The sequence below is a fragment of the Chiloscyllium punctatum genome, chromosome 9 (genome assembly GCF_047496795.1).
Source record: "Chiloscyllium punctatum isolate Juve2018m chromosome 9, sChiPun1.3, whole genome shotgun sequence".
NCBI classification, from domain to species: domain Eukaryota; kingdom Metazoa; phylum Chordata; class Chondrichthyes; order Orectolobiformes; family Hemiscylliidae; genus Chiloscyllium; species Chiloscyllium punctatum.
In genome coordinates, this window is record NC_092747.1 from 9030206 (window position 1) to 9054962 (window position 24757).

General features: G+C 41.5%; 1 protein-coding gene across 1 annotated transcript in view; it reads right to left on the reverse strand.

The window, feature by feature from the left end:
- Positions 1 to 20567, reverse strand: part of gucy2f (guanylate cyclase 2F, retinal) — a 213056-nt gene extending 192489 nt beyond the window's left edge. Inside the window, exons 1-3 of the mRNA XM_072576829.1 lie at positions 19734 to 20567; positions 16930 to 17745; positions 4027 to 4328 (exon numbers count right to left, since the gene is read on the reverse strand). Coding sequence (XP_072432930.1) covers positions 4027 to 4328; positions 16930 to 17674 — 1047 coding nt within the window. The 5' untranslated portion in view covers positions 17675 to 17745; positions 19734 to 20567. The remainder of the gene's footprint in view (positions 1 to 4026; positions 4329 to 16929; positions 17746 to 19733) is intronic.
- Between the last annotated feature and the right edge of the window lie 4190 nt (positions 20568 to 24757).

Below are 24757 nucleotides of genomic sequence, written 5' to 3' on the forward strand. Positions count from 1 at the left end.
TATCAATTTCTCACTACCTACTCTGTCAAAAGAATTTGAAACACTTTGATTATTTTTTCCCTGTACTCTTTGGAGAACAATCTCAGTTTCTGCATCTCCCCTGGCACATGAAATAATACCACTCTGGGAATTATAGGTTATATTTTAAAGTAGGAAAAGCTGCATATGCAGGTTAACTCTGTTTGCAACTTAAGAGGGTGAAATAAAGTGTAAGGGAGGGACTCCCTATTGAAGGGGAGTTAGAGAGAAGCATTATCCAGGTATATTGGAGGCAGTGAACAGCAATACTTCACATATTATTCAAGATGTGGTCTCAACAGTACCTTGTATAAATGAAGCATCACCTCTCTATTCTTGTATTCAATTCCTCTGACAATAAACCTAACATTCTTTTCTAGTTACTTGCTGCCTCTATAAACCATCTTTTGTGATTGATGCACCAGATCCCTCTGCCTCTAAGAGCTCAGCAATCTCTCATTATGTAATATGTATTTTTCCTGCCAAAATGGACAATTTCATTTTTTCCCACACTAAACTCCATTTGCCACATTGTTGCACCTATTTTCACATTTTTGTAATCTCCTTATGTCTTCTTCACAACTTATTTTACTGATTGAAGTCGACAAAATAAGAGGAATAGATAGCCAGAGACTTTTCCCCAGGGCAGGATTGACTGGTACGAGGAGTCATAGTTTAAAGATATTAGGAGGAAGGTATAAAGGAAATGTCAGAGGTAGGTTCTTTACACAGAGAGTTGTGAATGCATGGAATGCGTTGCCAGCTGTGGTGGTGGAAGCAGAGTCATTGGGGACATTTAAGCGACTGCTGGGCATGCAGATGGAGAGCAGTGAGTTGAGGGGTGTATAGGTGAAGTTACTATATTTTACATTAGGATTAAATCTCGGCACAACATCATGGGCTGAAGGACCTGTTCTGTGCTGTACTTTTCTATGTACTATGTTCCATGTTCATATCTTTGTGTCGTCAGCAAATTTGTCCCATCATCTAAGACATTTATAAAAGTTATAAATAGTTAAGGAACCAGCACCAATTCCTGTGGGACACCGCTCATTAAAAATTGCCAACCTATTAATGGGCGGCACGGTGGCACAGTGGTTAGCCCTGCTGCCTCACTGCGCCAGAGACCCGGGTTCAATTCCCGCCTCAGGCGACTGACTGTGTGGAGTTTGCACATTCTCCCCGTGTCTGCGTGGGTTTCCTCCGGGTGCTCCGGTTTCCTCCCATAGTCCAAAGACGTGCAGGTCAGGTGAATTGGCCATGCTAAATTGCCCGTAGTGTTAGGTAAGGGGTAGATGTAGGGGTATGGGTGGGTTGCGCTTCGGCGGGGCGGTGTGGACTTGTTGGGCCGAAGGGCCTGTTTCCACACTGTAAGTAATCTAATCTAATCTAATCTAATAATCTAATTAAAAACCCATTTATGCCTATTGTCTGCTTCTGTTAGCCAGTCAATATTATATTCATACCAATATACTACCCCCACATTATGAGTTTTTATTTTCAACAATAACTTGAGATATGACACTTTATCAAATGTCTGTAAATCTACCTACAGTATATTCTCTGCTTTCTCCTACAGCATGTGTCACGTCCTCAAAGATCTCTAAAGGATTGATCAAGCATGCGTTCACTTTCACAAAACCATGATGACTCTGCCTGATTATCTTGAACGTCATTAGAATCTCAATAGTGTGGAAGCAGGCCATTCAGTCCACTGAGTCTACACCAACCCTCTGAAAAGCAACCTGCCCAGACCCACTCCATCCCTGTAACCCTGCATTTCCTATAGCCAATCCACCTAGCCTGCACATCCCTAGACATTACAGTGCAATATAGCATGGCCATGCCAATCCACCTAACTTGCACACCTTTGGACTGTGGGAGGAAACCCACACAGACACAGGGAGAACTTGCAAGTTTCACACAGATAGTCACCCAAGGCTAGACTTGAACCTAGGTCCCTGGTGTTGTGAGGCAGCAGTGCTAACCAATGGGCCACTGTGCTGCCCTGCCCTGTTATATATTTGCCCTGCTGTAACTCATTTAATGATTGCTTGTAACATTTTTCTGATAGCAAACTAGATTAGATTAGATTACTTACAGTGTGGAAACAGGCCCTTCGGCGCAACAAGTCCACACCAACCCGCCAAAGCGCAACCCACCCAGATCTGTAATTGCTTGCTCATTCTCACTTTTTGAATAAAGGAATTTTTTTATTTGTTCATGGAACATGGATGTTGTTGACTAGGCCAGCATGTATTGCCCATTCCTAATTGCCCAGCGGGAACTTCATTACTGGAACTGCACACTACCTTTTTGCGATTCATGCATGAGGACCCCCTGATCCCTCTGCATCTCAGAATTCTGCAATCTCCATCTTTATCTTCCAATATAATGAGACCATTCCTGAATCAAGGGCATTTGGAAAATTAAAATCCATGCAAAATCTATCTCACTGGAGACCTATTTTAAGACTCAGAAATGAAGTCCAACAGGACCTGGACACTTACTGACCCTCAGTCCCAACAATTTACTCAGTAAAACTTCTCTGGTGATCTTCATGAGTTCCCACCTTGCTTCCATTTTCTCAATTATCTTTGTTTCTAGGATATTACTTATCTCCTCTTGAAGAATGATGCAAAAAACTTGTTCAATTCATCTGTAAATTCCTCATTTTCCATGATTAGTTCCCCAATTTGAATTTCATAGGATAAGTGCTCACTTTGATAACTATTTTCTTCTTGAAATAATAATATAAACTCTTACCATTTACTTTTATATTTCTGGCTAGCTTTCTCTCACTCTATTATTTCCCTCATTAATTTGTTGCATCTATTTATATACTGTCTAATTTTCAGACATCCCACCTATCTTTGCATAATTAAATGATTTCCTTTAATGTTGACACTAGCTCTTTAACATTTCTTGTTAACCCTAGATGTTGGTTTCAACTCGAGGAATTTTTCTTACTCTTTGGCAGGTAGCTATTCAGTATTTTTGGAAATATCCTCTTCAGTGTCGGCCACTGTATCTCTCCTGACCTCCTTTAATCCAATTTGCCAATGCATTTTAGCCAACTCTGCTTTCATAATCTCTATAATTGCCCTTGCTTATATTTTTAAAAACTGTTCTCAGACCCATTCCATTCGCCCCTAAACTGAATGTAAAATTCAATTATGTTATGATTGCTGCTACCTAAATCCTATCTGATTGCAAAATACCATGTCTAGTATAGTCTGCTCCCTGGTTAGCTCCAGTCAATTTGTTGACTAAAATCTCTCATAATTATTGCCATACCTTTCGGACAAATTCTCATTATTTTTTGCTTTACACTCCACCTTATCAGGTGGTTACTGTTAGGGAGGTTGTACACCATTCCTACAAGGGACTTCTTGTTTTTCTCATTTCTCATTTCTCCAAAGCGTTTGCACATCCTTGCTTCCTGAATTGAAGTCATCACTTACCATTATCAAATTACAACTTAAGCAGTAATAACAATGAGCTCACATGTGCTAATAGCCCAGTAAGCAGCATGGCAGACAATGCACATGCAGTATGCTATTTCCATTCCAAGATATAAATTGTGGACGCTTTCTGTTTCTTAGGATATTTTTTGTATTCATTTAGGCGCGTTTGCATTTTCTTCAGGCATGCGTCTACTTAAGACCACAAGATGTAGGAGCAGAAGCTGGCCATTTGGCCCATTGAGGCTGCACCAATGAGATTGTGGCTACTCTGATAATCTTCCCTGAAAATGGCAGCCAAATGGGCATTGAAATCACAATGGGCGAAATGGGGGTTTCACTCAAATAAATGAAGACATGAATAGCGACGATGGGAACAGCAGGACTTTATGTGCAGTAATTCCAGCAGAATTTGCCACTGCTGCTTGCTCAGCATGTTATCAGAAATGTGGCCAATAGCAAGATGGTGCCCTCTTGCTAACCTTCAGCAATGCTATCAGACATTGACTAATTTTCTTAGAAACAATTAACTTATTGGGCGTACCTGCTCTGGTTGCTGGAATGTCTCTATTTCACCATTCTCTTGTGCCTTTAAGAATGCCTCATGGAAGCTCATCTCTTCTGATGCCATTGTTATTGTCAAAACAGCATCATAAGCCTCTTGCAGCTTGCTGTTGTTCCTCAGCACGGAGTAAGATGTATTCTTGTGAGGAAGACTGTAAAGTAAGGTGTCATATGGTACAAAAGCGAACCTCCCGTCGGTCAGCCCCATGTCATGGGCTTTCTGCAGAAAGACTGCCTGCTCCTCACCTCCAATGAGGACTGAGTGCATGCACATGATAATAACTGGAATACAGAATGGCCACATTAGCATTTCCTAATAGACACAAACAGAACAGACAGCAATAGAAATACATCCATGTTTATCAGTGCTGAACGCCACCTTGGACATTCACTCCCACCACCACTGGCATTTACAGAATGCATTGGTCGAGACATTTTCGTTTCAAAATCCACAACCTCTACCACATAGAATAACAAAGACAATGTGGATTGTTAAAACAATCACCCTCCAAAATGCCCCAGAGAATCACACAATATCCCTGCATCAACAGATGTCAGTTTCTCCTTCATCATTACTGACACCAAAGTTCTGGAACTCCTCACCACCAGCGCTGGGCAAGGGGGAGATGACCTTCTCCACATGGACTGCTCTGGGTCCAGAAGGTGGCACACAACCACCCTCTTAACAACAAACATTGGCCTAGCTAGTGATGAGTAAAAGAGAGAGTGACCTGTCCTATCCGCCAATCCTCCTTCCCACCTATCCGCTACACCCTCCTCTCTGACCTATCATCTTCATCCCCACCTCCATCCACTTATTGCACTCTTAGCTACCTTCTCCCCAGCCCCACCCCTCTCCCATTTATCTCTCCACCCCAGAGGCTCCCAGCCTCATTCCTGCCCGAAACATTGATTTCCCGGCTCCTCGGATGCTGCCTGACCTGCTGTGCTTTTCCAGCACCACTCTAAACTTGAACCATATCCCTTTAAACCCTTCCTATTCATGCACCCATCTAGATGCCTTTTAATTGCTGTTATTGTACCAGCCTCCACCACTTCCACTGGCAGCTCGTTCCATACTTGTACCACTTTCTATGTGAAAAAGTTGCCCCTTAGGTCCCTTTTATATCTTTCCCCTCTCACCCTAAACCTATGCCCTCTAGTTCAGGACTCCCCAACTGCAGGGAAAAGACTTTGTCTATTTATTCTACCCATGCCCAGCATGATTTTATAAACCTCTATAAGGTCACCCTCAGCCTCTGATGCTCCAAGGAAAACAGCCCCAGCCTGTTCAACCTCTTCCTATAGCTCAAATCCTCAACCCTGACAATATCCTTGTAAATCTTTTCTGAACCTTTTCAATGAACAGTTTTGGCCCCTTATCTACGGAAATATATATCAGCAGTGAAGGCAGTCCAGAGCAGGCTGATTAGGGCTGATACCTCATGATGGGGGGATTGTCGTAAAAGGAGAGGTCGAGTAGGTTGGATGTGTACTCGTGGAATATGGAAGAATGATCTTTTTGAAACAAACAAGATTCTTGGGGATTTGACAGGGTAGGAGAGATCCTTAATCCTTTTGGGAGAGTCCAGGACCAGAGGGCACTATTTCAGTTTAATGGTCACACATTTAAGACAGAGATGAGGAAGAATGTTTGGAATTCTTTACAGCAGAGAGCTGTTGAAGCTGGTCCTTTAAGAATAGTTAGGCTGAGAAAGGCAGATTTTTAATCAGGAAGGGAATCAAGGGTTATGTGGAAAAAGGAAGAAAGTGGATTTAGGGATTATTAGATCAACCATGATCTCATTGAATGGTGGAATGGGCTGAAAAGCCTACTTTGGCTCTTATGTCTTATGCCTTTATATCCCAGGAATCAATTTTAAATTAAGCCTTGGTGTGACCTCATCCTGGAGTATTGTGTGCAGTTTTAGTTTCCTTATCTAAGTGAGGATATACATGCCATAGTGCACCAAAGGCTACCAGATTAATCACAACTGGATCTCTATTCTCTCAAAGTTTTGCAGAATGTGGATTGTTAAAACAATCACCCTCCAAAATGCCCTCATTGAAACTTACAAACTCCTCACAGGAAGTGACAGGGTGGAAGTAGTAAAATGTTCCCCTTGGCTACAGAGTTCAAAGCCAGAGATATCATCCCATGATAGATAATTTCAGGCTGAAACTAGGAGAGGTTTGTTCACTCATAGTGCAGCAAATCTCTGCAACCCATAGGGCTGTAAAAACTCAATCACTGAGCAGGCTCAAGACAAAATTTATTAGATTTCTGTTGACTAATGACATCAGAGATGAGTGGGCTGGGTAGAGTGGATAGGGAGATGCTGTTTTCACTCGTAAATGGAATGAAATCAAGGGGGCATAGATTTCAACTGATCCACAAAAGAAGCAAGAATGTTGTGAGAAAACATTTTGTTCACACAGCAAGTAATTGGGGTATGGCCTGGAAATGTGTTAGAGGTAGGTTTAATTGAGGCACATAAGGCATTGGTTAATTATCTGGATGAAGATAGTGTGCAGGGATATGGGAAATAGCAGGAGATTGGCACCAGGTAACCATGCAGCACTATGTAACCATCATCATTTGAAGAGTCAGTACAGGCACAACGGACTGAATGGTCTCCTCTGTGATGTAGATTCTGTGATTTGGAGATAGTGTGCGAAAATGTTGTTCAGGTAGATGATCAGTCATGATCTAACGAGGCTTGATGGGCTGATTGGCCTAATTCTTTTCCGAAAAATGCCAATTAAGAAAAGTTTAACAGTCCCCAGTATCTCAATAGGTAATGTGATAATGAACATTACAAAGCAAAAGAGTTTCATTTCTCAGTCTATGCCAATTATTCTAATGGGGTGGCATGGTGGTTAGCACTGCTGCCTCACAGCACCAGGGTCCCAGGTTCGATTCCAGCCTCGGGCAACTGTCTGTGTGGAGTTTGCACATTCTCCCCATGTTTGCGTGGGTTTTCTCTGGGTGCTCCGGTTTCCTCCCAGAGTCACAAAGATGTACAAGTCAGGTGAATTGGCCATGCTAAATTGCCCATAGTGTTACGTGCATTAGTCAGAAGGGAAAGAGGGCTGGGTGGGTTACTCTTCGGAGGGTCAGTGTGGACTGGTTGGGCCGAAGAGCCTGTTTCCACACTGTAGGGAATCTAATCTAATCTAAAACAACAGCAAGGGTTAGCTTTGACATTCCAAGACTGGGGAAAGTGGAAAATCCCACTCAGAATCACAACTTGACTCGTCTCCAATGACCGTGGTTGGAGAAGCTCAGATGAAGGCCTCAAATGATTAACCCTTCCCACTCCCTCGCCTCAATAAAAAAGCCTTGGCCAACACAGAGGTATTTGGTAGCATTACTAAAGAGTAGTGGGCCGTTCATTGAACTAGATCCATCAAGAGCCAGATTCTTCTTCAGGAGCAAGAAAGCTGTTGAGAGTCAGAAGGAGAACAAATGAAATTTTACTAATTAGCATTTAAAGAGACCGTGATATCCATGATCAAACAAAAATATATGTCATTCATGAGGAAAAATAACTCAGTGGCAAGGGTTCATGTCATAATTGTATCTTGAAATTCAAAAACTGTTTCTTTGAACTGTTGTTATGGTCCCAAATAATAATAACACTGAATAATTTAGAGTGGCACAGTGGTTAGCACTGCTACCTTATGACGCCAGAGACCCGGGTTCAATTCCTGCCTTGGGCAACTGAGGTTAGATCTCAGAAAGTGAAGAATTTAAATTCCTTGTGAGGAAGGCCAAGTTTAATACGATTTGCTGATTCACAGTGTCATTTAACGTGTGGTGGATTTCTGAGAAATCTTGACCTCATCTAACGAGAGTTTGCCTACGGACCCATGTGTACCTCAAGTTAATTCTGGATGTTAGAGTACTCATATCTTGTCGAGTGTTCTACTTTTCTAATTTGTTGCAGTGAAGTTTATTCTCATTTTAGTTCAAAACTGAGGAATATTGTGGTTTTATTCTTTTAGTATGTAGCTGGGTTTTCAAACTTTGTCCACTATAAGCAACAATATTACTGGTTCCGAACAATAATATACATAAAGGTAATTGTCTGGGACTATAACACTATGAAGTAAATAACTTGGGTTGATCTTAAGATTCCCTGGTGGTTTCGTGGTTAGGATTTGGCGCTTTTACCGCTGCGGCCCAGGTTCGATTCCCGGTCAGAAAACGGTTGCATTCTTAAATTATGTTCTTCAATGTATTAAGGGGTGGCACGGTGGCTCAGTAGTTAGCATTGCTGCCTCACAGTGCCAGGGACCCTGGGCAACTGTCTGTATGGAGTTTGCACACTCTTCCCGTGTCTGCGTGGGTTTCCTCCGGGTGCTCCAGTTTCCTCCCACAGTCCAAAGATGTGCAGATTAGGTGAATTGGCCATGCTAAATTGCCCGTAGTGTTAGGTGAAGGGGTATGTGTCGGGGAATGGGTCTGGGTTGGTCCCTCTTCAGAGGGTCGGTGTGGACATGTTGGGCCGAAGGGCCTGTTTCCACACTGTAAGTAATCTAGTCTAATCTAATCTAATTCAAACTGCAGAATGAAACCTGGCTTCATAGAAACAAAGAAAACAGGAGCAAGAGTAGGCCATTCGGCCCTTTGAGGCATCTCCGTCATTCATTACGATCGTGTCTGATCGCCCAACTCAATAGCCTGTTCCCACGTTTCCCCATTTCATTTGATCCCTTAATCCTCAAGTGTTATACTCAAATCTTTCTTGAATTCATAAAACGTTTTGGCTTCAATTGCTTTCTGTGGGAGCAAATTCACTCTTTGGAGGAAGAAATTTCTCATCATCTCAGTCCCAAAATGTTTTCCCTGTATCCTTTGGCCGTGACCCCTAGTTCTAGACTCCACCACCATCAAGCACATCCTTTCTGCATTTAGCATCTTTAGCTCTTTTAGAATTTAATAGATTTCTTCTGAACTCCAATGAATATAAGAGAGTGTGGCAATGGAAAAGCACAACAGGTCAGCAGCATCTGAGGAGAAAGAGAATTGTCATTTCGGGCATAAGCCCTTCCTGAAAAATTCATTTTCTTCCAGTGAATATAATCCTAACTGACTCAACCTCTCTTCATATGTCAACCCTGCAATCCCAGGAATCAGTCTGGTTCATAGATTAAATACTTAATATTTTGCAGATGGTTAACACGGTACATATTTATTGAAAGATGTTCACATGAAGCTGCAAACGTCCCTTAACAACAGAACCTAAGTTTATTATACAAATGAAGAAATAAATGAACATAGCTACATATGTGTGGAAAGCCGTTGGAAAGAGCTGACTATAAAATTAAAACAAAGCTTCAATCTGATGCCCAACACCATCTATTACAGAGACTCAACCTCAGAGGAATATTACCATCTCGCTCCTTTTTAATTTGTACTTAACTGGTGCTTCCTGATGTCTTTCCCTGGAGTCCCTGGAATTGCTGAAGGTTTTTTTTGTGGTCACATCTTTTCTGACTCTCCTGGCTTAGAAACTCCACTGGCTAGAAGCAACTTCCGCTGTGGTTACTGGTTCCCCCAAACTGGGATAAAGTGGTTCTCTACTCGGAGGAGCTATTCTATCTTCTAGACTGTGCTCCAAATTCTTCTTAACTATCTTGCTATTCTGAAGTCCAAATGAAACTGAATGTCTTAATGTGTTTATTGTGCTTGTCATTAACTCAGATTAGAAACATTTTATCCATTAACAACATATGGGTCTGCTAAGCAGTTGGCTGAAGTCATATGCTGATGTATTTGACCTTTCGCAACTATCTTTTAGAGCTAACTAAAATCCATTGCATTTTAAAAATCCATGTTCCAAAATTAACAATTATGTATTACTCATCTTTCATCACCACTGTGTTTCCCAACTGGGCTTCACCTAGCTCAGTTGGCTGATTTGCAGTGCAGAATGACTTCAAAAGCATGGGTACTGCAGATGCTGGAGATTAGAGTCAGGATTAGAATAGTGCTGGAAAAGTACACACTAGTTGAGGTCACCACAAAAATCTCACCTTCTCAACCTTGCCCCTTTCCTATGGTGTGGTGACAGTCAGGTTAAACTCACCACACTACCAGTTGTCTCTCTGTAATGAAAGAGTAATACTGTGATGGCTTTGCCTTTATTACCCAACCCTAAATGGAACACTTCAGGATAACAAAAGGTTTGTGAAAACGTGTCTTTGTAAAGAAAAGTCATTCTGAATGATATAAAACTGGATTTTTTTTTTGTTCATTTGTGGGAAGAGGACATCACTGGCTAGGTCACCATTTATTACCCAGTGGTCAGTTTAAAGTCAACTATATTTTGGGTCTGGAGTCATATCCAAGTAAGAGTGATGTTTCCTTCCCTAATGGTTTTTATAACAATTGACAGTAGTTACATGGTTGCCATTAATTTTAATTCCTGGATATTATGAAATACAAAAATCGGGGAGGTGTTGGTCCAGTGATATTATTACTATTAATTCAGAGACTCAGGTGATATTCTTGAACCTGGGTTTGAATCCCATTATGGCTGATGGTACAGTTTTATTCATTAAAAATGTACTTTATCCAAAGGAAAAAGGGTTGTCCCTCAAGCCTGTTCCATTATTCACGATTAAAATCTTGACTAACTCTCTCCAGAACCTCCCCTATCGTGTGATGACCAAAACTGCACACAATACTCCAAATGTGGTATAACTAACGTGTTATACAGCTGCAACACGACTCGCCAACTTTTATACTCAATGCTGAACCAATAAAGGCAAGCATGCCGTACACTTTGTTTACCACCTTATCCACTCGAGTTGCCACTTTCAGGGTGCTATGGACTTGGACCCTAAGATCCCTCTCTATGTCAATGCTCCTAAATGTACCTCTGTATGCTGTATACTTTCCTCTTGCATTTGACCTCCTAAAATGGATCACCTCATTCCTGTCCAGATTAAACTCCATCTGTTATTTCTCCTCCCAACTTTCCACGGATCTATATTTTATTGTTTTCTTTGACCTTCCACATAATACATAACTCCACCAATTCTCATATCATCAATGAATTGGCAATAAAGGATATTTTATTCTATTCTATTCTACAATTCAGACCTCCTACATTTTTATCCAACTCATTTATGTACATGCATATCACAAACAACAGATATCCCAGCACTGATTATTGCAGAACATTATTGGTCACAGACCTCCAGTGAAAAAACATCCTCCATAACAGCCCTTTATCTTACATCACCAAGCCAATTTTATACTCACCTTATCAGCTCACCATGGATCCCATGTGTCTTCATTTTCTCGAACAGCCCACCATAACGGACCTCAAATGTTTAATTTAAGTCCATGTAGACAACATCCACTAACCTACCCTTATCAATCATCTTCATTACTTCCTCAAAAACCTCAATCCAATTTGTAAGACTTCCCCAACACAAATCCATGCTGACTATCCCTAATAAGTCCATTCTTTTCCAAATGCAAGTTAATCCTGTCCGTAAGAATCTTCTCCAAAAATTTCCCTCCCACTGATGTAAGGCTCACCAGCCTGTAATTCCCTGGATTGTCGCTATCGCTGTTTTTAAACAAAGGAATAGCATTGGCTATTGTCCAGTCTTCTGTAACTTTGCCTATGGCTAAAGAGAATACAAAAATAGAGTCATAGAGAAATAGGGCACAGAAACGGATCCTTTGCCAATGAGATATCCTAAATGAATCCAGTCCCATTTGCCAGCATTTGACCCATATCCCTGTAAACTCTTCCTATTCATATACCCATCCAGATACCTTATCAATGTTGTAATTGTACCAAAGATCTCTGATGAAGGCTTTTGCCCGAAACGTCGATTTCGCTGCTCGTTGGATGCTGCCTGAACTGCTGTGCTCTTCCAGCACCACTAATCCAGTAACCCAAAGATCTCTGTCAAGGCTCCACTAATTTCCTCCCTTGACTCCTTCGGCATCCTGGGATAGATTTGTGGGGATTTATCTACCTGAACGTTTTTCAAAACAACCAACAGGTCCCTTTGTTAATATTGACATGCCCTAAAATATCAACACACTCTCCCTAATCATGCCATCATTTGTGTACTCTCCTTGGTGAATACCAATGCAACGTATGCATTAAGGACCTCACTCACTTTTGCTGGTTCCATGCATAATTTCCCTCCTTTATCTTTGAGTGGACCTACCCTCTCCCTAGCTACCCTCTTGTTCCTGATGTTTTTATAAAGGATCTTGGCATTGTCCTTAATTCTACTCACCAGGGACACTTCATGGCTCCTCTTTGCCCTCCTAATTCCTTGTTTAAGTTCTTTCCAGATTCCTTTATGTTCCTCAAGGGCCTGATTCTTTATTTCACCTTTAATATGTTTCCTTTATCTTTTTGACTGAAATAACTTTTGTCATCCGGGGTATATGATTGCATGTTTCCTACAAGCTATTTGTTCATACTTTTAGTCAGCCTTTGCTTTCAGAATATAACTATTCCTCCAGAGGCCCTGTGTGTAATTATAACACGGAATAGCAATTGCACTATTTCAATATAGACACTTTCGCAATGAATGAATAAATACCTCAAGATCCCTCATCGTGTAAGCAGGACATTGACATGACCTTAGCCCAAACAATCTGGAATAAAATCTCATATTATTACCATTATAAACTTCACTTCTAAAGCGGAGGAAAGAAATGGGTTTAGTTTTCAAATCTGCGAAGATTTGATTTGGCTTTTATAAAGGTCAGAAAGACTTTCCATCCTGATGAAGGGCTTTTGCCCGAAACATCAATTCTCCTGCTCCTCGGATGCTGCCTGACCTGCTGTGCTTTTCCAACACCACCCTTTCGATTCTAATCTCCAGCATCTGCAGTCCTCACTTTCGCCTGGGCTTTTTAAACAGTCAGTTCAAAGGAGTAATGACGAGAAGCCATGTGATTCAGCTAAATGACCCAGCAATAAATCGAGGGAGCTAATGCTAATGTGTTTGCTGACTTAGATTTTAAGACTACCACAGACAGTGAGAGATGGGAGAGGCCAGAGTAGGTTCAGAGGTAGCTCAAAACAGCAGATGTGCTGCTCTTGAGCAATCTCCAAGCATCAGGATGAGGGAGGGGTTTTGAGTTGCTGAGAAGTCAGTGAGAAGAAAGGTCTAGAATCTGAAGGTTATGGAGATTTCAGAGAGGAAGACATCCTGGAACGTATGTCAAACGATGATGACCTGAGTTAGCAGTTGCTTTAAGGATCTTGACAAGGAATATTAACTTAGGAAAATTGTACCAAGTGAATATGAAGCAATTTGCCAAAGCAAAAATGATTACAACTTTCCCAGTTGAGCGAAAAACGTTATTGTGGAGATGAGGGTGACTCTTCAATGAGGCTTGAGTGTCTATGAGGATATTGTTGAGATGAAAGAATAAATCATTCTTTCTGTTGTTTGCAATGAGATCTTTCTTTTTTTCTATCATCTAGTGTAATGTAGTTTTTTCTTTTCTTTTGGATAATAAACTTTTATATTCTTTTGTTAAAAGTACAGTATAGCCTCTTCTGAACAGGTTCAGTAACTGACCTTCGGGATTAACAAAAAGGAAGGCAAAATCAACATTCCATCAGGAGAGGTTTTTGACTGGGACCTTGCATGTCCAATATTCAGCTTAGTGGGGATCATAACAAGTCTTGAATACACTAATATGATGAGGTTGAATAAAGGATAAAGTTAACAAATATTAAATAAAAAGACTAAATTAACATTTTTAATGTTTCTTCTTCTTCTTGACAGACTCTCTGAACTAGGGGCAAACTGCTTCAACTCTGGAGTTGCAAGTCCTGAGGTAATTAGACACTCTAATTCTGAATCTGTATACCCTGCTACAATGGAGGAAAAGGTCATGTTTGCTGACATGGTTGTGAGTGCTGTTTGCGTTTTCACAGGCTCCTTCAGCTTCTGCACTCGGCCTCCACCTGGGTCTGGGCCTCCACCTGCACTCGGCCTCCACCTGAGCCTGGGCCTCCACCTGCACTCGGCCTCCACCTGGGTCTGGGCCTCCACCTGCACTTGGCCTCCACCTGAGCCTGGGCCTCCACCTGCACTCGGCCTCCACCTGCACCTGGGTCTCCACCTGCACTCGGCCTCCACCTGCACTCGGCCTCCACCTGCACCTGGGTCTCCACCTGCACTCGGCCTCCACCTGCACTCGGCCTCCACCTGCACCTGGGTCTCCACCTGCACTCGGCCTCCACCTGCACCTGGGTCTCCACCTGCACTCAGCCTCCACCTGCACTTGGCCTCCACCTGAGCCTGGGTCTCCACCTGCACTCGGCCTCCACCTGAGCCTGGGTCTCCACCTGCACTTGGCCTCCACCTGCGCCTGGGCCTCCACCTGCATCCAGCCTCCAACTGGGCCTGGGCCTATTGGAGCTGCTTGGAATGGCTGGCACCTTCACAGATACTTCTTCGTGAGTAGTCGTGGATAGGAAATTCCACAATTCAGTGGGAATGTTGTATTTTATCAGGGAGGTTTTGATGACATCATCAAGTGTTTCCTCTGCACCCCCAGTAAGTGCTTGCCATAGAGATATAGAGTCATACAGTCATAGAGTCATAGAGATGTACAGAATGGAAACAGACCATTCGGTCCAACCCGTCCATGCTGACCAGATATCCCAATCCAGTCTAGTCCCACCTGCCAGCACCCGACCCATATCCCTCCAAACTCTTCCTTTTCATATACCCATCCAAATGCCTCTTAAATGTTGCAATTGTACCAGCATCCACACTCCCTCTGGCAGCTCATTCCATACACTCACTCTCTGTGTGAAAAAGTTGCCCCATAGGTCTCTTTTATATCTTTCCCCTCTCACCCTAAACCTATGCCCCCTAGTTCTGGACTCCCCGACCCCAGGGAAAAGACTTTGCCTATTTACCCTATCCATGACCCTCATAATTTTGTAAACCTCTATAAGGTCACCCCTCAGCCTGCAACGGTCCAGGGAAAACAGCCCCAGCCTGTTCAGCGTCTCCCTGTAGCTCAGATCCTCCAACTGAGTCATAAAGATTTATAGCATAGACTATGCAGTCCAACTCATCCATAATTACAAGATATCCTAAATTAAACTATCACTGTATTCTAATAGATGAAAGGCTTAACAGACAATCAATTTTTCGATGTATAATTTCAGTTACATCACACTGCAAATTTGTGCTATAAACTCTGTGTTACGATCGAGCCCTCCACTATCACCTGATGAAGGAGCGTCACTCCGAAAGCTAGTGTGCTTCCAATTAAACCTGTTGGACTATAACCTGGTGTTGTGTGATTTTTAAATTAATCTAGTCTCATTTGCTAGCATTTCGTCCATATCCCTTGAACTCTTCCTATTCATATACCCATCCAGATGCCTTTTAAATGTTGTAATTGTACCAGCCTCCACCACTTCCTCTGGCAGTTCATTCCATACAAGCACTACCCTCTGCATGAAAAAGTTGCCTCTTAAGTCCCTTTTAAATCTTTCCCCTCTCACCCTAAATCTATACCCTCTAGTTTTGGACTCCCCTACCCCAGGAAAGAAAAGCTTGGCTACTCACCTATCCATGCCCTTCATGATTTTATAAACCTCTATAAGGTCGCTGCTTAACCTCTGACACTCCAGGGAAAACAGCCCCTGTCTATTCAACCTCTCCCTGTAGTTCAAACCTTCCAATCCTTGCAATATCTTTGTAAAGCTCAAAGCAGAGACTTTGATTTAGGAGACTTGAGTCAGGAATGTAAGCAAAAAATAGACCACCCAATACATCTGTTTGATATTAACCAATGTAGGGGATGTCGGGCTGAGAGCAGACACTGATGTTGGAGCATCTATCCTGCCAGTGAACTTTGCAGGATTTTGTAAAGTTGTTGCTGATGATATTTTGTTCAAGGACTTGAGGTGTCTGCTCTACATAGTCCAGTAACGCTTGAAGACTCTGGAACTGTATTCAATGGAATTTGAAAGAATGAGGGGGATCTGATTGAAACTTACTGAATATTGAATGGCCTGGACAGAGTGGATGTTGGGAAGATGTTTCCATTAGCAGGAGAGACGAGAACCAAGGGCACTGCCTTAGAGTAAAAGGAAGACCCTTTAGAATGGAGATAAGGAGAAACTTCTTTAGCCAAACAGTGGGGAATCTGTGGAATTCATTGCCACAGAAGGCTGTGAAGGGTAGGTCATTGAGTATATTTAAAACAGAGATAGATATGCTCTTGATTGCCGAGGGGATCAAAGGTTACAGGGAGAAAGTGGAAAATTGGATCGAAAAACCTCTCAACCATGATCAAATGGCAGAGCAGACCCAATGGGCCAAATAGCCTAATTTCTGCTCCTATGTCTTATGATCTTATGGTCTCCTTCCAAATACATACAGGAAGTCAGGGAACACTGTGGTCCTGTGGACCATGAACTTGTTTGCTTGGTTTGAAGTCTCTATTGTCAAACACTCTTTACCTCAGAAGTGTTTGGATATTTAGATTGATATTCTTTGTGATTATATTGGAGCCTCTTTTCCAATCTATATGAAAATTGTTTCAAGACTACTTCTGTTTTTATGTCTGTGTCTATATGTATGTGTGTGAGCGTGTGTAAACGTTGGCACCTACATGCCTTTGCACAATCAAAAACATGAATAATGCTGCAATAATTAATCATGTTATACTTGCGAGTATATTTTGCATTCTTTGATTTGAACCAATGAGCCGTCTATCATTAAGTAGAAATTGAGCAAATTTGAAGCAGTATGTCTTATACTCTTTTCATATGTTACCTGATTCATCAATGGATAGAGACATACACACATTTACATATGGCCAAGGAACTTCTCTTTAACAGAAACTTACTTCGAAGGTCAGGAACATTTTTAATCTTTGTTAATGTTTTCATCATATCTTCATCAGTGAATCCCATCGAGGTGACAATTCCAATTGGAAGTCCATTGTACCTGAGAGCATTGGATACTTTGTTGGCAGTGTCTACCCAGATATTTTCATTTGAAGATATGATACCAATATGAGCCCAGAGAAAATGCTTCATCACACTAAACAAAACCCTGACAGGTGATTGTAAGGTCCTCACAAACGTAGGGTAGCTGTTGGCATTATCAAGTTGAAAGTTAACACAGGCCCATGAAAAGATTCCCTTATTCCAGTTCTTGCCCAAAAGTGAAGCTGCCTCACAATAGCCTGGGTTTACTGGGCCCAAAAATATAGACGCATGTTCTTCAAACTCCACAAAGTTACTGAGTGCCTTTGAAGTCTGGCAATCATCCTGAAGCACCACATGTTCGAGCTTATACCTGTTGTGTAAGGAACTATGTTTGTTAATTCGATCAACTGCCAGCTTGGCTGCCATACCTGGAAGAGCCTTGGAAAAAATTGGATCACAGTTCCATGGTCCAACAACACCAACTTTGAAAACTAAAGTGTGCGCACAGTGAGGAAACACTAATGAACCCAGAAGTAACCACCATAATGATGGAAAAAACTTTAACTTCATAAAGAACCTTTGCTTTGGTGTGTGGTCGCATTGAGGACAATTAATGAACTCCAGTAGACAACCTGTTATTGTCCAACAGGGACTCAGCATTTTCCTGGAAGCATTTAGAGCTGGATCCTAAACAAGGTGGATTCATTCACGAAGAATAGTGACCTCTGCCCCTGAAGAAATGAGTAACATATTTGAATCAAAAAGGATGCATTCAATATCATTATACCTAATGTTACTGTAATCCATTGATCAGTGATTACATAGCAACAAGAGTTTCTCAAAATTGTGCCAATATTCAACTAGATCATAGCTGATCTGAGCTTAAGGGTCGAGAGTGAAGTGCTGGAAATCTCTTAATACACTTACCTCACAATAATCTACCAAAATCAGTTTTGAAATCTTCAATTGACCCATCGGCCTCAATGGCATTTTAGGTGAGAGCTTTGGGACTACAATATAAGAGACTTATTTTGAAATTTTGAAACTTAAATCAAATTTTGAAACTTAAATTTGACCTTCTAAATACAATCATGTCTAGGTGTGAACTATCAGATGTTCTTTTAAACATAATTTCAACCATTGGCTGACTTGATAACTGATGACAATATAACACACTGTTTGATCAATGGATAAGGGCACCAAATTCTCCAATTCTGTTCCAAACAACCATAATATTCAGAGGAAATTTGCAGTGATGCCAATGGATTTCAAGATATCCAAATAATGAGAAGAAATCCAATGTCTGTTTAATCCGACTAAAGTTTGAATTTTATCCAAATAGTCAATACAGAACAATAGATGGATGGAAAGTAAACAGCAGCACATCCAAAAGAGTAGGGCGACAAACATTAATTAAAATAACCTTGTTCTATGCAAATCAGTTAAGAGCAGTGAGTGAAGACGTAAGGCACATTACTATGGATAATAAAGGTATGTATTATATGTATTTATAGCTGTTAAGTGACCTTGAAGACATTGCAATCAGCTGGTAAAATATATCCCCAAAAATGATGTTTTATGATTTTCAACAAGAGGAATGTATGTACTTAAAAATAAAGACAAGAGACTTTGAAATTACTTGGCTAATTGTTAATGTGAAGTGGGAGTGGTGTAAATGGAGACTGGAGCATACTTAGGTCCAATATTGATTACCTGCTTCTAACCTCGGTCAAATCTATCAGCACAGCTCATCCTAAATCAGTCAACAAGGTGGTAATAAAGATCAGTATCTATTCAATAGGGACATTTTGATCTGTAAATCAATATTATCTCAAAAACGTTCACATTTAAATTTTGCATAGAAACTCTGGTGTTTTTGCTACAAAAAGCTTCAGTTTCTGTAATGAAATTGTTGTGTCATATTTAAAGCTTCTTAAGAAATTCATACTTTTGTTCTAGCCTGGGCTGTTGACCATTTGCCCAAGTGCTCCAATAGATTACTGGGGTTTTGAAAAAATGTAACAAAACCTGAAAGGATTCAGGAAGGATATACAAGGATATTGCCAGGATTGGAGGGTTTGAGCTATATGAAGAGGCACAATAAGCTGAGGCTATTTCCCCTGGAGCATCAGAGGCTGAGGGGTGACCTGATAAAGGTTTATAAAACCATGGGGTGAATAGTCAAAGTCTTTTTTCCAGGGTGGGAGATGCCAGAAGTAGAGGGCATAGGTTTAAGGTGAGAGGGAAAAGATTTTAAAAGGATCTAAGGGGCAAATATTTCATGCAGAAGGTGATGTGTGCATGAAATGAACTGCCAGAGGAAGTGGTACAATTACAACATTTAAAAGGCCTCTAGATGGGTATATCAGTGGGAAGAGTTTCGGGGGATATGGACCAATGCTGACAAATGGGACTAGATTAATTTAGGATATCTGGTTGGCATGGACGAGATGGACTGAAGAATCTGTTTCCATGTTGTACATCTCTATGGCTCTAATAAAACTCTTAATTCAGAGGAGATATAATTATTGGTGAAATGTGATTACTAATGAAGCTTTGTCAGCTCAGCTTTATTGAATGATTCAGAAGATGTTTTACTAATGATCCATAAATATTACAAAGACAAATGGATGAGGCCCGAACAATCCAACTTACAGAATTGTGTTACATAGACTAGGAAAAGCTGCCTCCAGCTACACTTATCAGAGGATTAACTTACCAATCCGTGGAGATGGATTGATGCGCAGAGTCTCGTTTCTTAGTCTCACACTTTTCTTGGAGCTGCGCAGGACTGCCACTTTCTCCCAGTTTTAACCGTAGGTTAAAAAAAAGTCAACATTAAATGAAATATAACAAAAATGTCATCCGCCTCATTAATGTGTTATCACTCTTTCCCTTATGACACAACTTCGATAGATGTCACCTTAATGAACAAGATACATGTTCTGCTTCTATTTCGATTTGGTTCCTCCACTAAGCGAGGAAAAGAAACATCTTTTTTGCCTCCAAGGCTAATCCATCACCTTCGACGCTGCTTATTCGGAGAGAGCATTTTTCATGAGCTATCGAAATGAATTGTACATTCCCAATGCGAGTGTTGTTCGGCTTTTCTGATTTCAGCACCGCGGGCAGCGGCATATGTATTTCAGCACCATGGACAGTCCCCACCATGGCCCTTGTGGTCAACGTGAGCGCGTTCCCCTCTTGCAGAAATACACGCGGTAGTTATGGATAGTCTTGAAGAATCGGTGTTTAGGGTAGTCGCTTGTTTAAAGTTCTTGAAAGCACTTCAATCCTTCAGCACCCTGCCTCACTCTCTTCTACTTGGAGATTCTTCCCGCGATTACCTGCCGAAAGTGACCTCCAATTACACTGCGCGTTCTGAGACGGATCTAATCCCCACTCTGGAGAGATAATGCATCTTTTAAAATAGCAACTAATCCGATTGCGGTGCCATTTCGGAGACAGAGAGAGAGAGAGAGAGGTGAAGCTAGTTAGGAGTTGGAGACGTAGCCAGGTATCGTGAGGGAAGAGTGTATTTTGAACTGGAGACTCGGAGGAAAAGTTGCTGTTTACTTCGTAGTAAATGCTCTTGTTGGTTCCCGCATGTTTCCTCAGTAATCGTGGTCGATCTGCTTTCAACTTGAAATTCAGATGGCTTTCAGATAGGATTCAGACGAAGAAAGTTTCTGATTGTACCCACAGCTTTTTTAGAAGCATGAATATGTTAATTCTGACTACATTTTTGTGAGAATAAATGCACTGAAGTGGGGATATTGCAGATCGCACGGTTGAAGAGCAGTATATTTTCAGTATTGTTTAGATAAGGATAATTAAATTCTTCAAGCTTCACTTGCTCCGAGGTCCGGCTGGGACTCCACACTCCATTGGATGGTCTAAAGACCGTTGACTTTCTCTGGCCCCTTTCCTTCCTGAATGTTTCACGGTTCTCTCATCAAAATCCGGTCAGACACAATGTCCGTGTTTAAAACGGACAGTCTCGAATACCGCGGGAAAGCCAAGATTAATCTCAATCTCCAAGTTGCCTCTTGCAGAGACAAGGGCTCTGTTTATTTCTGGCATAGTCGGTTATTCATTTACAGCAGTAAAGGGAATGGGAGGGGATGGGAGGAGGTGGAAATTCAAGGGGATGGCGAAATGTTGGTGAGAAGAGGTTTCATTATTATTTGTTAAGCATAAAGGTCGTGCCACCTGGAGTTTCTGCTAGCTTGCAAATATTCATCCCTTAGTCAATATTACAAAACCAGATTACCTGCTTATTACAGAATCATAGAAAGTTTCCAGCACAGGAAGAGGCTGCTTGGCCCATCATGTCGACACTGGTCAAAAAAGAAGCCACCAGACCTCATCCCATTCCCCAGTATTTGGTCCATTGCTCTGCAGGTTATGGCGCTTGATGACCTTAACCAGACTCCCCTTAAATGAGTTGAGCAGCCTCCATCACCCTTTCACACAGTCAGTGCAAAACTCCAAAACCACCTGGGTGAAAAGACTTCTCCCCTCTAATCTTACCACCAACTACTTTAAACATATGCCTCATAGTCACTGAGGTCTCTGCCAAGGCAAATTGATATATTTTGGGAAGGTCCAACCATCTACTATGGTTTAGTAGATGGAGTAAATTCCCATTAACTCTATCCAGACCTTGCACACAATTTTGTATTCCTTTATCAAATCTCTCCACAGCACCATCTATTTTTTGGAGACTTTCTCCAGGCTGTCTAATCTTTCTTCATAGATGTATTTTTCCAACCCTATCAATATGTTCATAAATCTCCTCTGCACCCATGTTAGTGTAATTGTAGCATTTCAGTAATGAGGTGACCAGGACTGCACACAGTTTTCAAGTTATGTTTTAATTAATGATTTATTGAGTTCCAGTATAACCTCCCTGCTCTTTAAGTTCTATACCTTGGCTGATCAAGGAAACGATTCCTAATGCCTACTTAACCATGTTATCTACCTTCAGGGACTTGTGGATATTCACTCCAAAGTTAGCTCCATGCCTCATAATGTTCTCCAATTTATTGTGCATTGCTTTGCTTGGTTTGACCTCCCCAAATATATCACCTCACTCTTCTCCAGGTTGAATACTATTTGCACTTTTCTGCCACCTGACCAGTCCATTGATCTTCCTGCAGTCTACAAGTATCCTCACCCTATCAACCACATGGCTACTTCTTGTGGCATCCATATGATGATCTCTTGATCATATCCCACTTTTACATCCAAATCATTGAGAGAGACCACAAGAACCAGGAGATCTAGTACTGAGCCCCACAAAACCTCCATGAAAAAAGCTCTCTAGTCACGAAATACTCTTTTTTTCAAAAAGCCCTTTACTTCTTGCCCCTGAGTCAGTGCTGAAGTCAATATTTAGGCAATGCACTAATGGGGCTAATTTTTGTGAAAGCCATGGGACTACTAGTCCTTCTTTATGGTTCAGTTGTACCAAATAAAGGATTCACCACACGATATTCAAAGAGCCTTACAGCTAAATGAGTACTCTTAAAATGCAGTGATTGCTGCTTTTCAGGCAATTCAATTTACGTACAACAATCTCTGACAAATGATAAGGAGATAAATGAGCAATTGGCCAGTGGCTCAGTTGAGTGCACTGAATCAGAAAGTCATGCAATCAAGTTTCACACCACAGATGTAAACAAATAACCTGGATTAACATCTATTTGCCTCAATGTTGGAGCTGCATCTTTCAGATGCGATGATAAAGTGAAACTCTCTTGCTTTTTTAGATGATGTACAAGATTCCATGATACTATTTGGAAGTAGAGCAAAGAGCGGCCTGAACATTCATCCTCAATCAACATCATTAAATCATTGCTGCAGTTTTTTCCTCTTGTTGTTCATGAGACTTTATTTTCCGAAACTTTCTAATGTTCCCCACATTACAGCACTTTTTTTTATTCATTATGGGATGTATGATTTTCTGGCTGGACTAGCATTTATTGCTCATTCTTATTTGTCCTGGAGAAGGCGGTAGTGAGCCGTCTTTTTGAACTGCTCCATTCCATATGTTGTAGGTTATCCCACAATGCCTTTAGGGAAGGAATTCCAGGATTTTGGCCCAGCGCAGTGAAGGAACGGTGATATATTTCAAAGTCAGGATGGTGAGTGGCTTGGAGGGGAATTTTCAGGGGGTGGAGTTTCAATGTATCTGCTGTCCTTGTCTTTCTAGGTAGTAGTGCTAATGTGTTTTGAAACTGCTGTCTAAGGAGCCTTTGTGAAATTCTGCAGAACATCTTATAGATAATACACACTGCTGATACTAAGTATTGGTAGTGGAGGGAGTGGATGTGGTATCTATCAATCCAGCTGTTTTGTCCTGCATGGTTCTAGGAATGAATGTTGTTGGAGCTGAGCTCACCCAGACAAGTGAAGTAGTGAGGTGGCTCAGTGGTCAGCACAGCGACCTCACAACGCTAGGGACCCAGGCTCAATTCCAGCCTCAGGTGACTGTGTGGAGTTTGTACATTCTCACTGTGTCTGCATGGGTTTCCTCCCACAGTCCAAAGTTGTGTAGGTTTGGTTGGTCAGCCATGTGGAAGTGCCCACAGTGTCTGGGGTGCCTTGCCAAGACCAGGTGGACTAGCTATGAGAGATGTGGGATTACAGGGTAGGGCATTTGGTCTAGGTGAGATGGGCCGAATGGCCTGCTTCTACACTGTACAAATTCTAAGGAATATTCTGAGGAATATTACATTCACTCCTGACTTGTACCTCATAGACAGTGGACAGGCTTTGGGGAATCAGGAGGTGAGTTACTTGCTGCAAGGTTCCTTTGTATTCTGAAGAGACTGGACTTGAAACATTAACTGTTTCTTTCGTCACCATTTCTGCCAAATATGCTGAGTTTATCCAACTTTCTGTTTTTATTCATAGCCTCTGACAAATTCTTGCAGCTATTGTCTTTAAATAGTGGAAACAGTTGAATTTCTAGCCAATGGTTAGCACACATGATGTTGATATTAGGGATTCAGTGTCTTTGAATGTGTTGCAAAGCACTTTAAGAATTACCAGGTCATGAAAGATTCTATAGAAATGCAAGTCCCTTATTTTCAATTCCAAGTTTCCATCTCTCCTCTTCCGGATCAGCGTGGTCTATTTTGGATTTCTTATATTCATGCACAAATTCTTCTGCACCTTCTACAAAATGCAGATGAAAATATTGATCAAGCACAGTCAGTATGACAGGAAGCAGCTCATTAACTCAATGTTATCGCAAGCTCTGCAGGTTACTAACTGACCTGTCAATCTACCCACACAATAACAGGCTCAGGTATGTGTCTCATACACACCAGCTAATAAACTGCACACTAACAGCAGCAGTCCCACTATGCCCCTGGACCTTGGAGAGCAAGCATGTTGATTAGCTACATGTTAACGTGGTAGCAGGAGATATAATCCTGGTGGCACTAACTTACTCAACCTCATTGTCTCCCACAGGGTGCCCAGCAGGCCCTCAGAGCAATTCCAGCTGCACAGCACAGAAGAAAGGCATCCAGCCTCCCCTCTAACTGCTAACTTTAATAATTTAAGCTGGTTTCCAAGACACAAACATTAAGTTAAGTCAATTTTCCATTATGCCCATGCATATATAATATGGATGACTTTAGCTGCAAGCTCTTGTTTAATTAACTCCAACCCCTCTTTCTACAAACTCCTCTTGCCCAGTTTCAGTTCAGTATAATTCCCTCTTTGTAT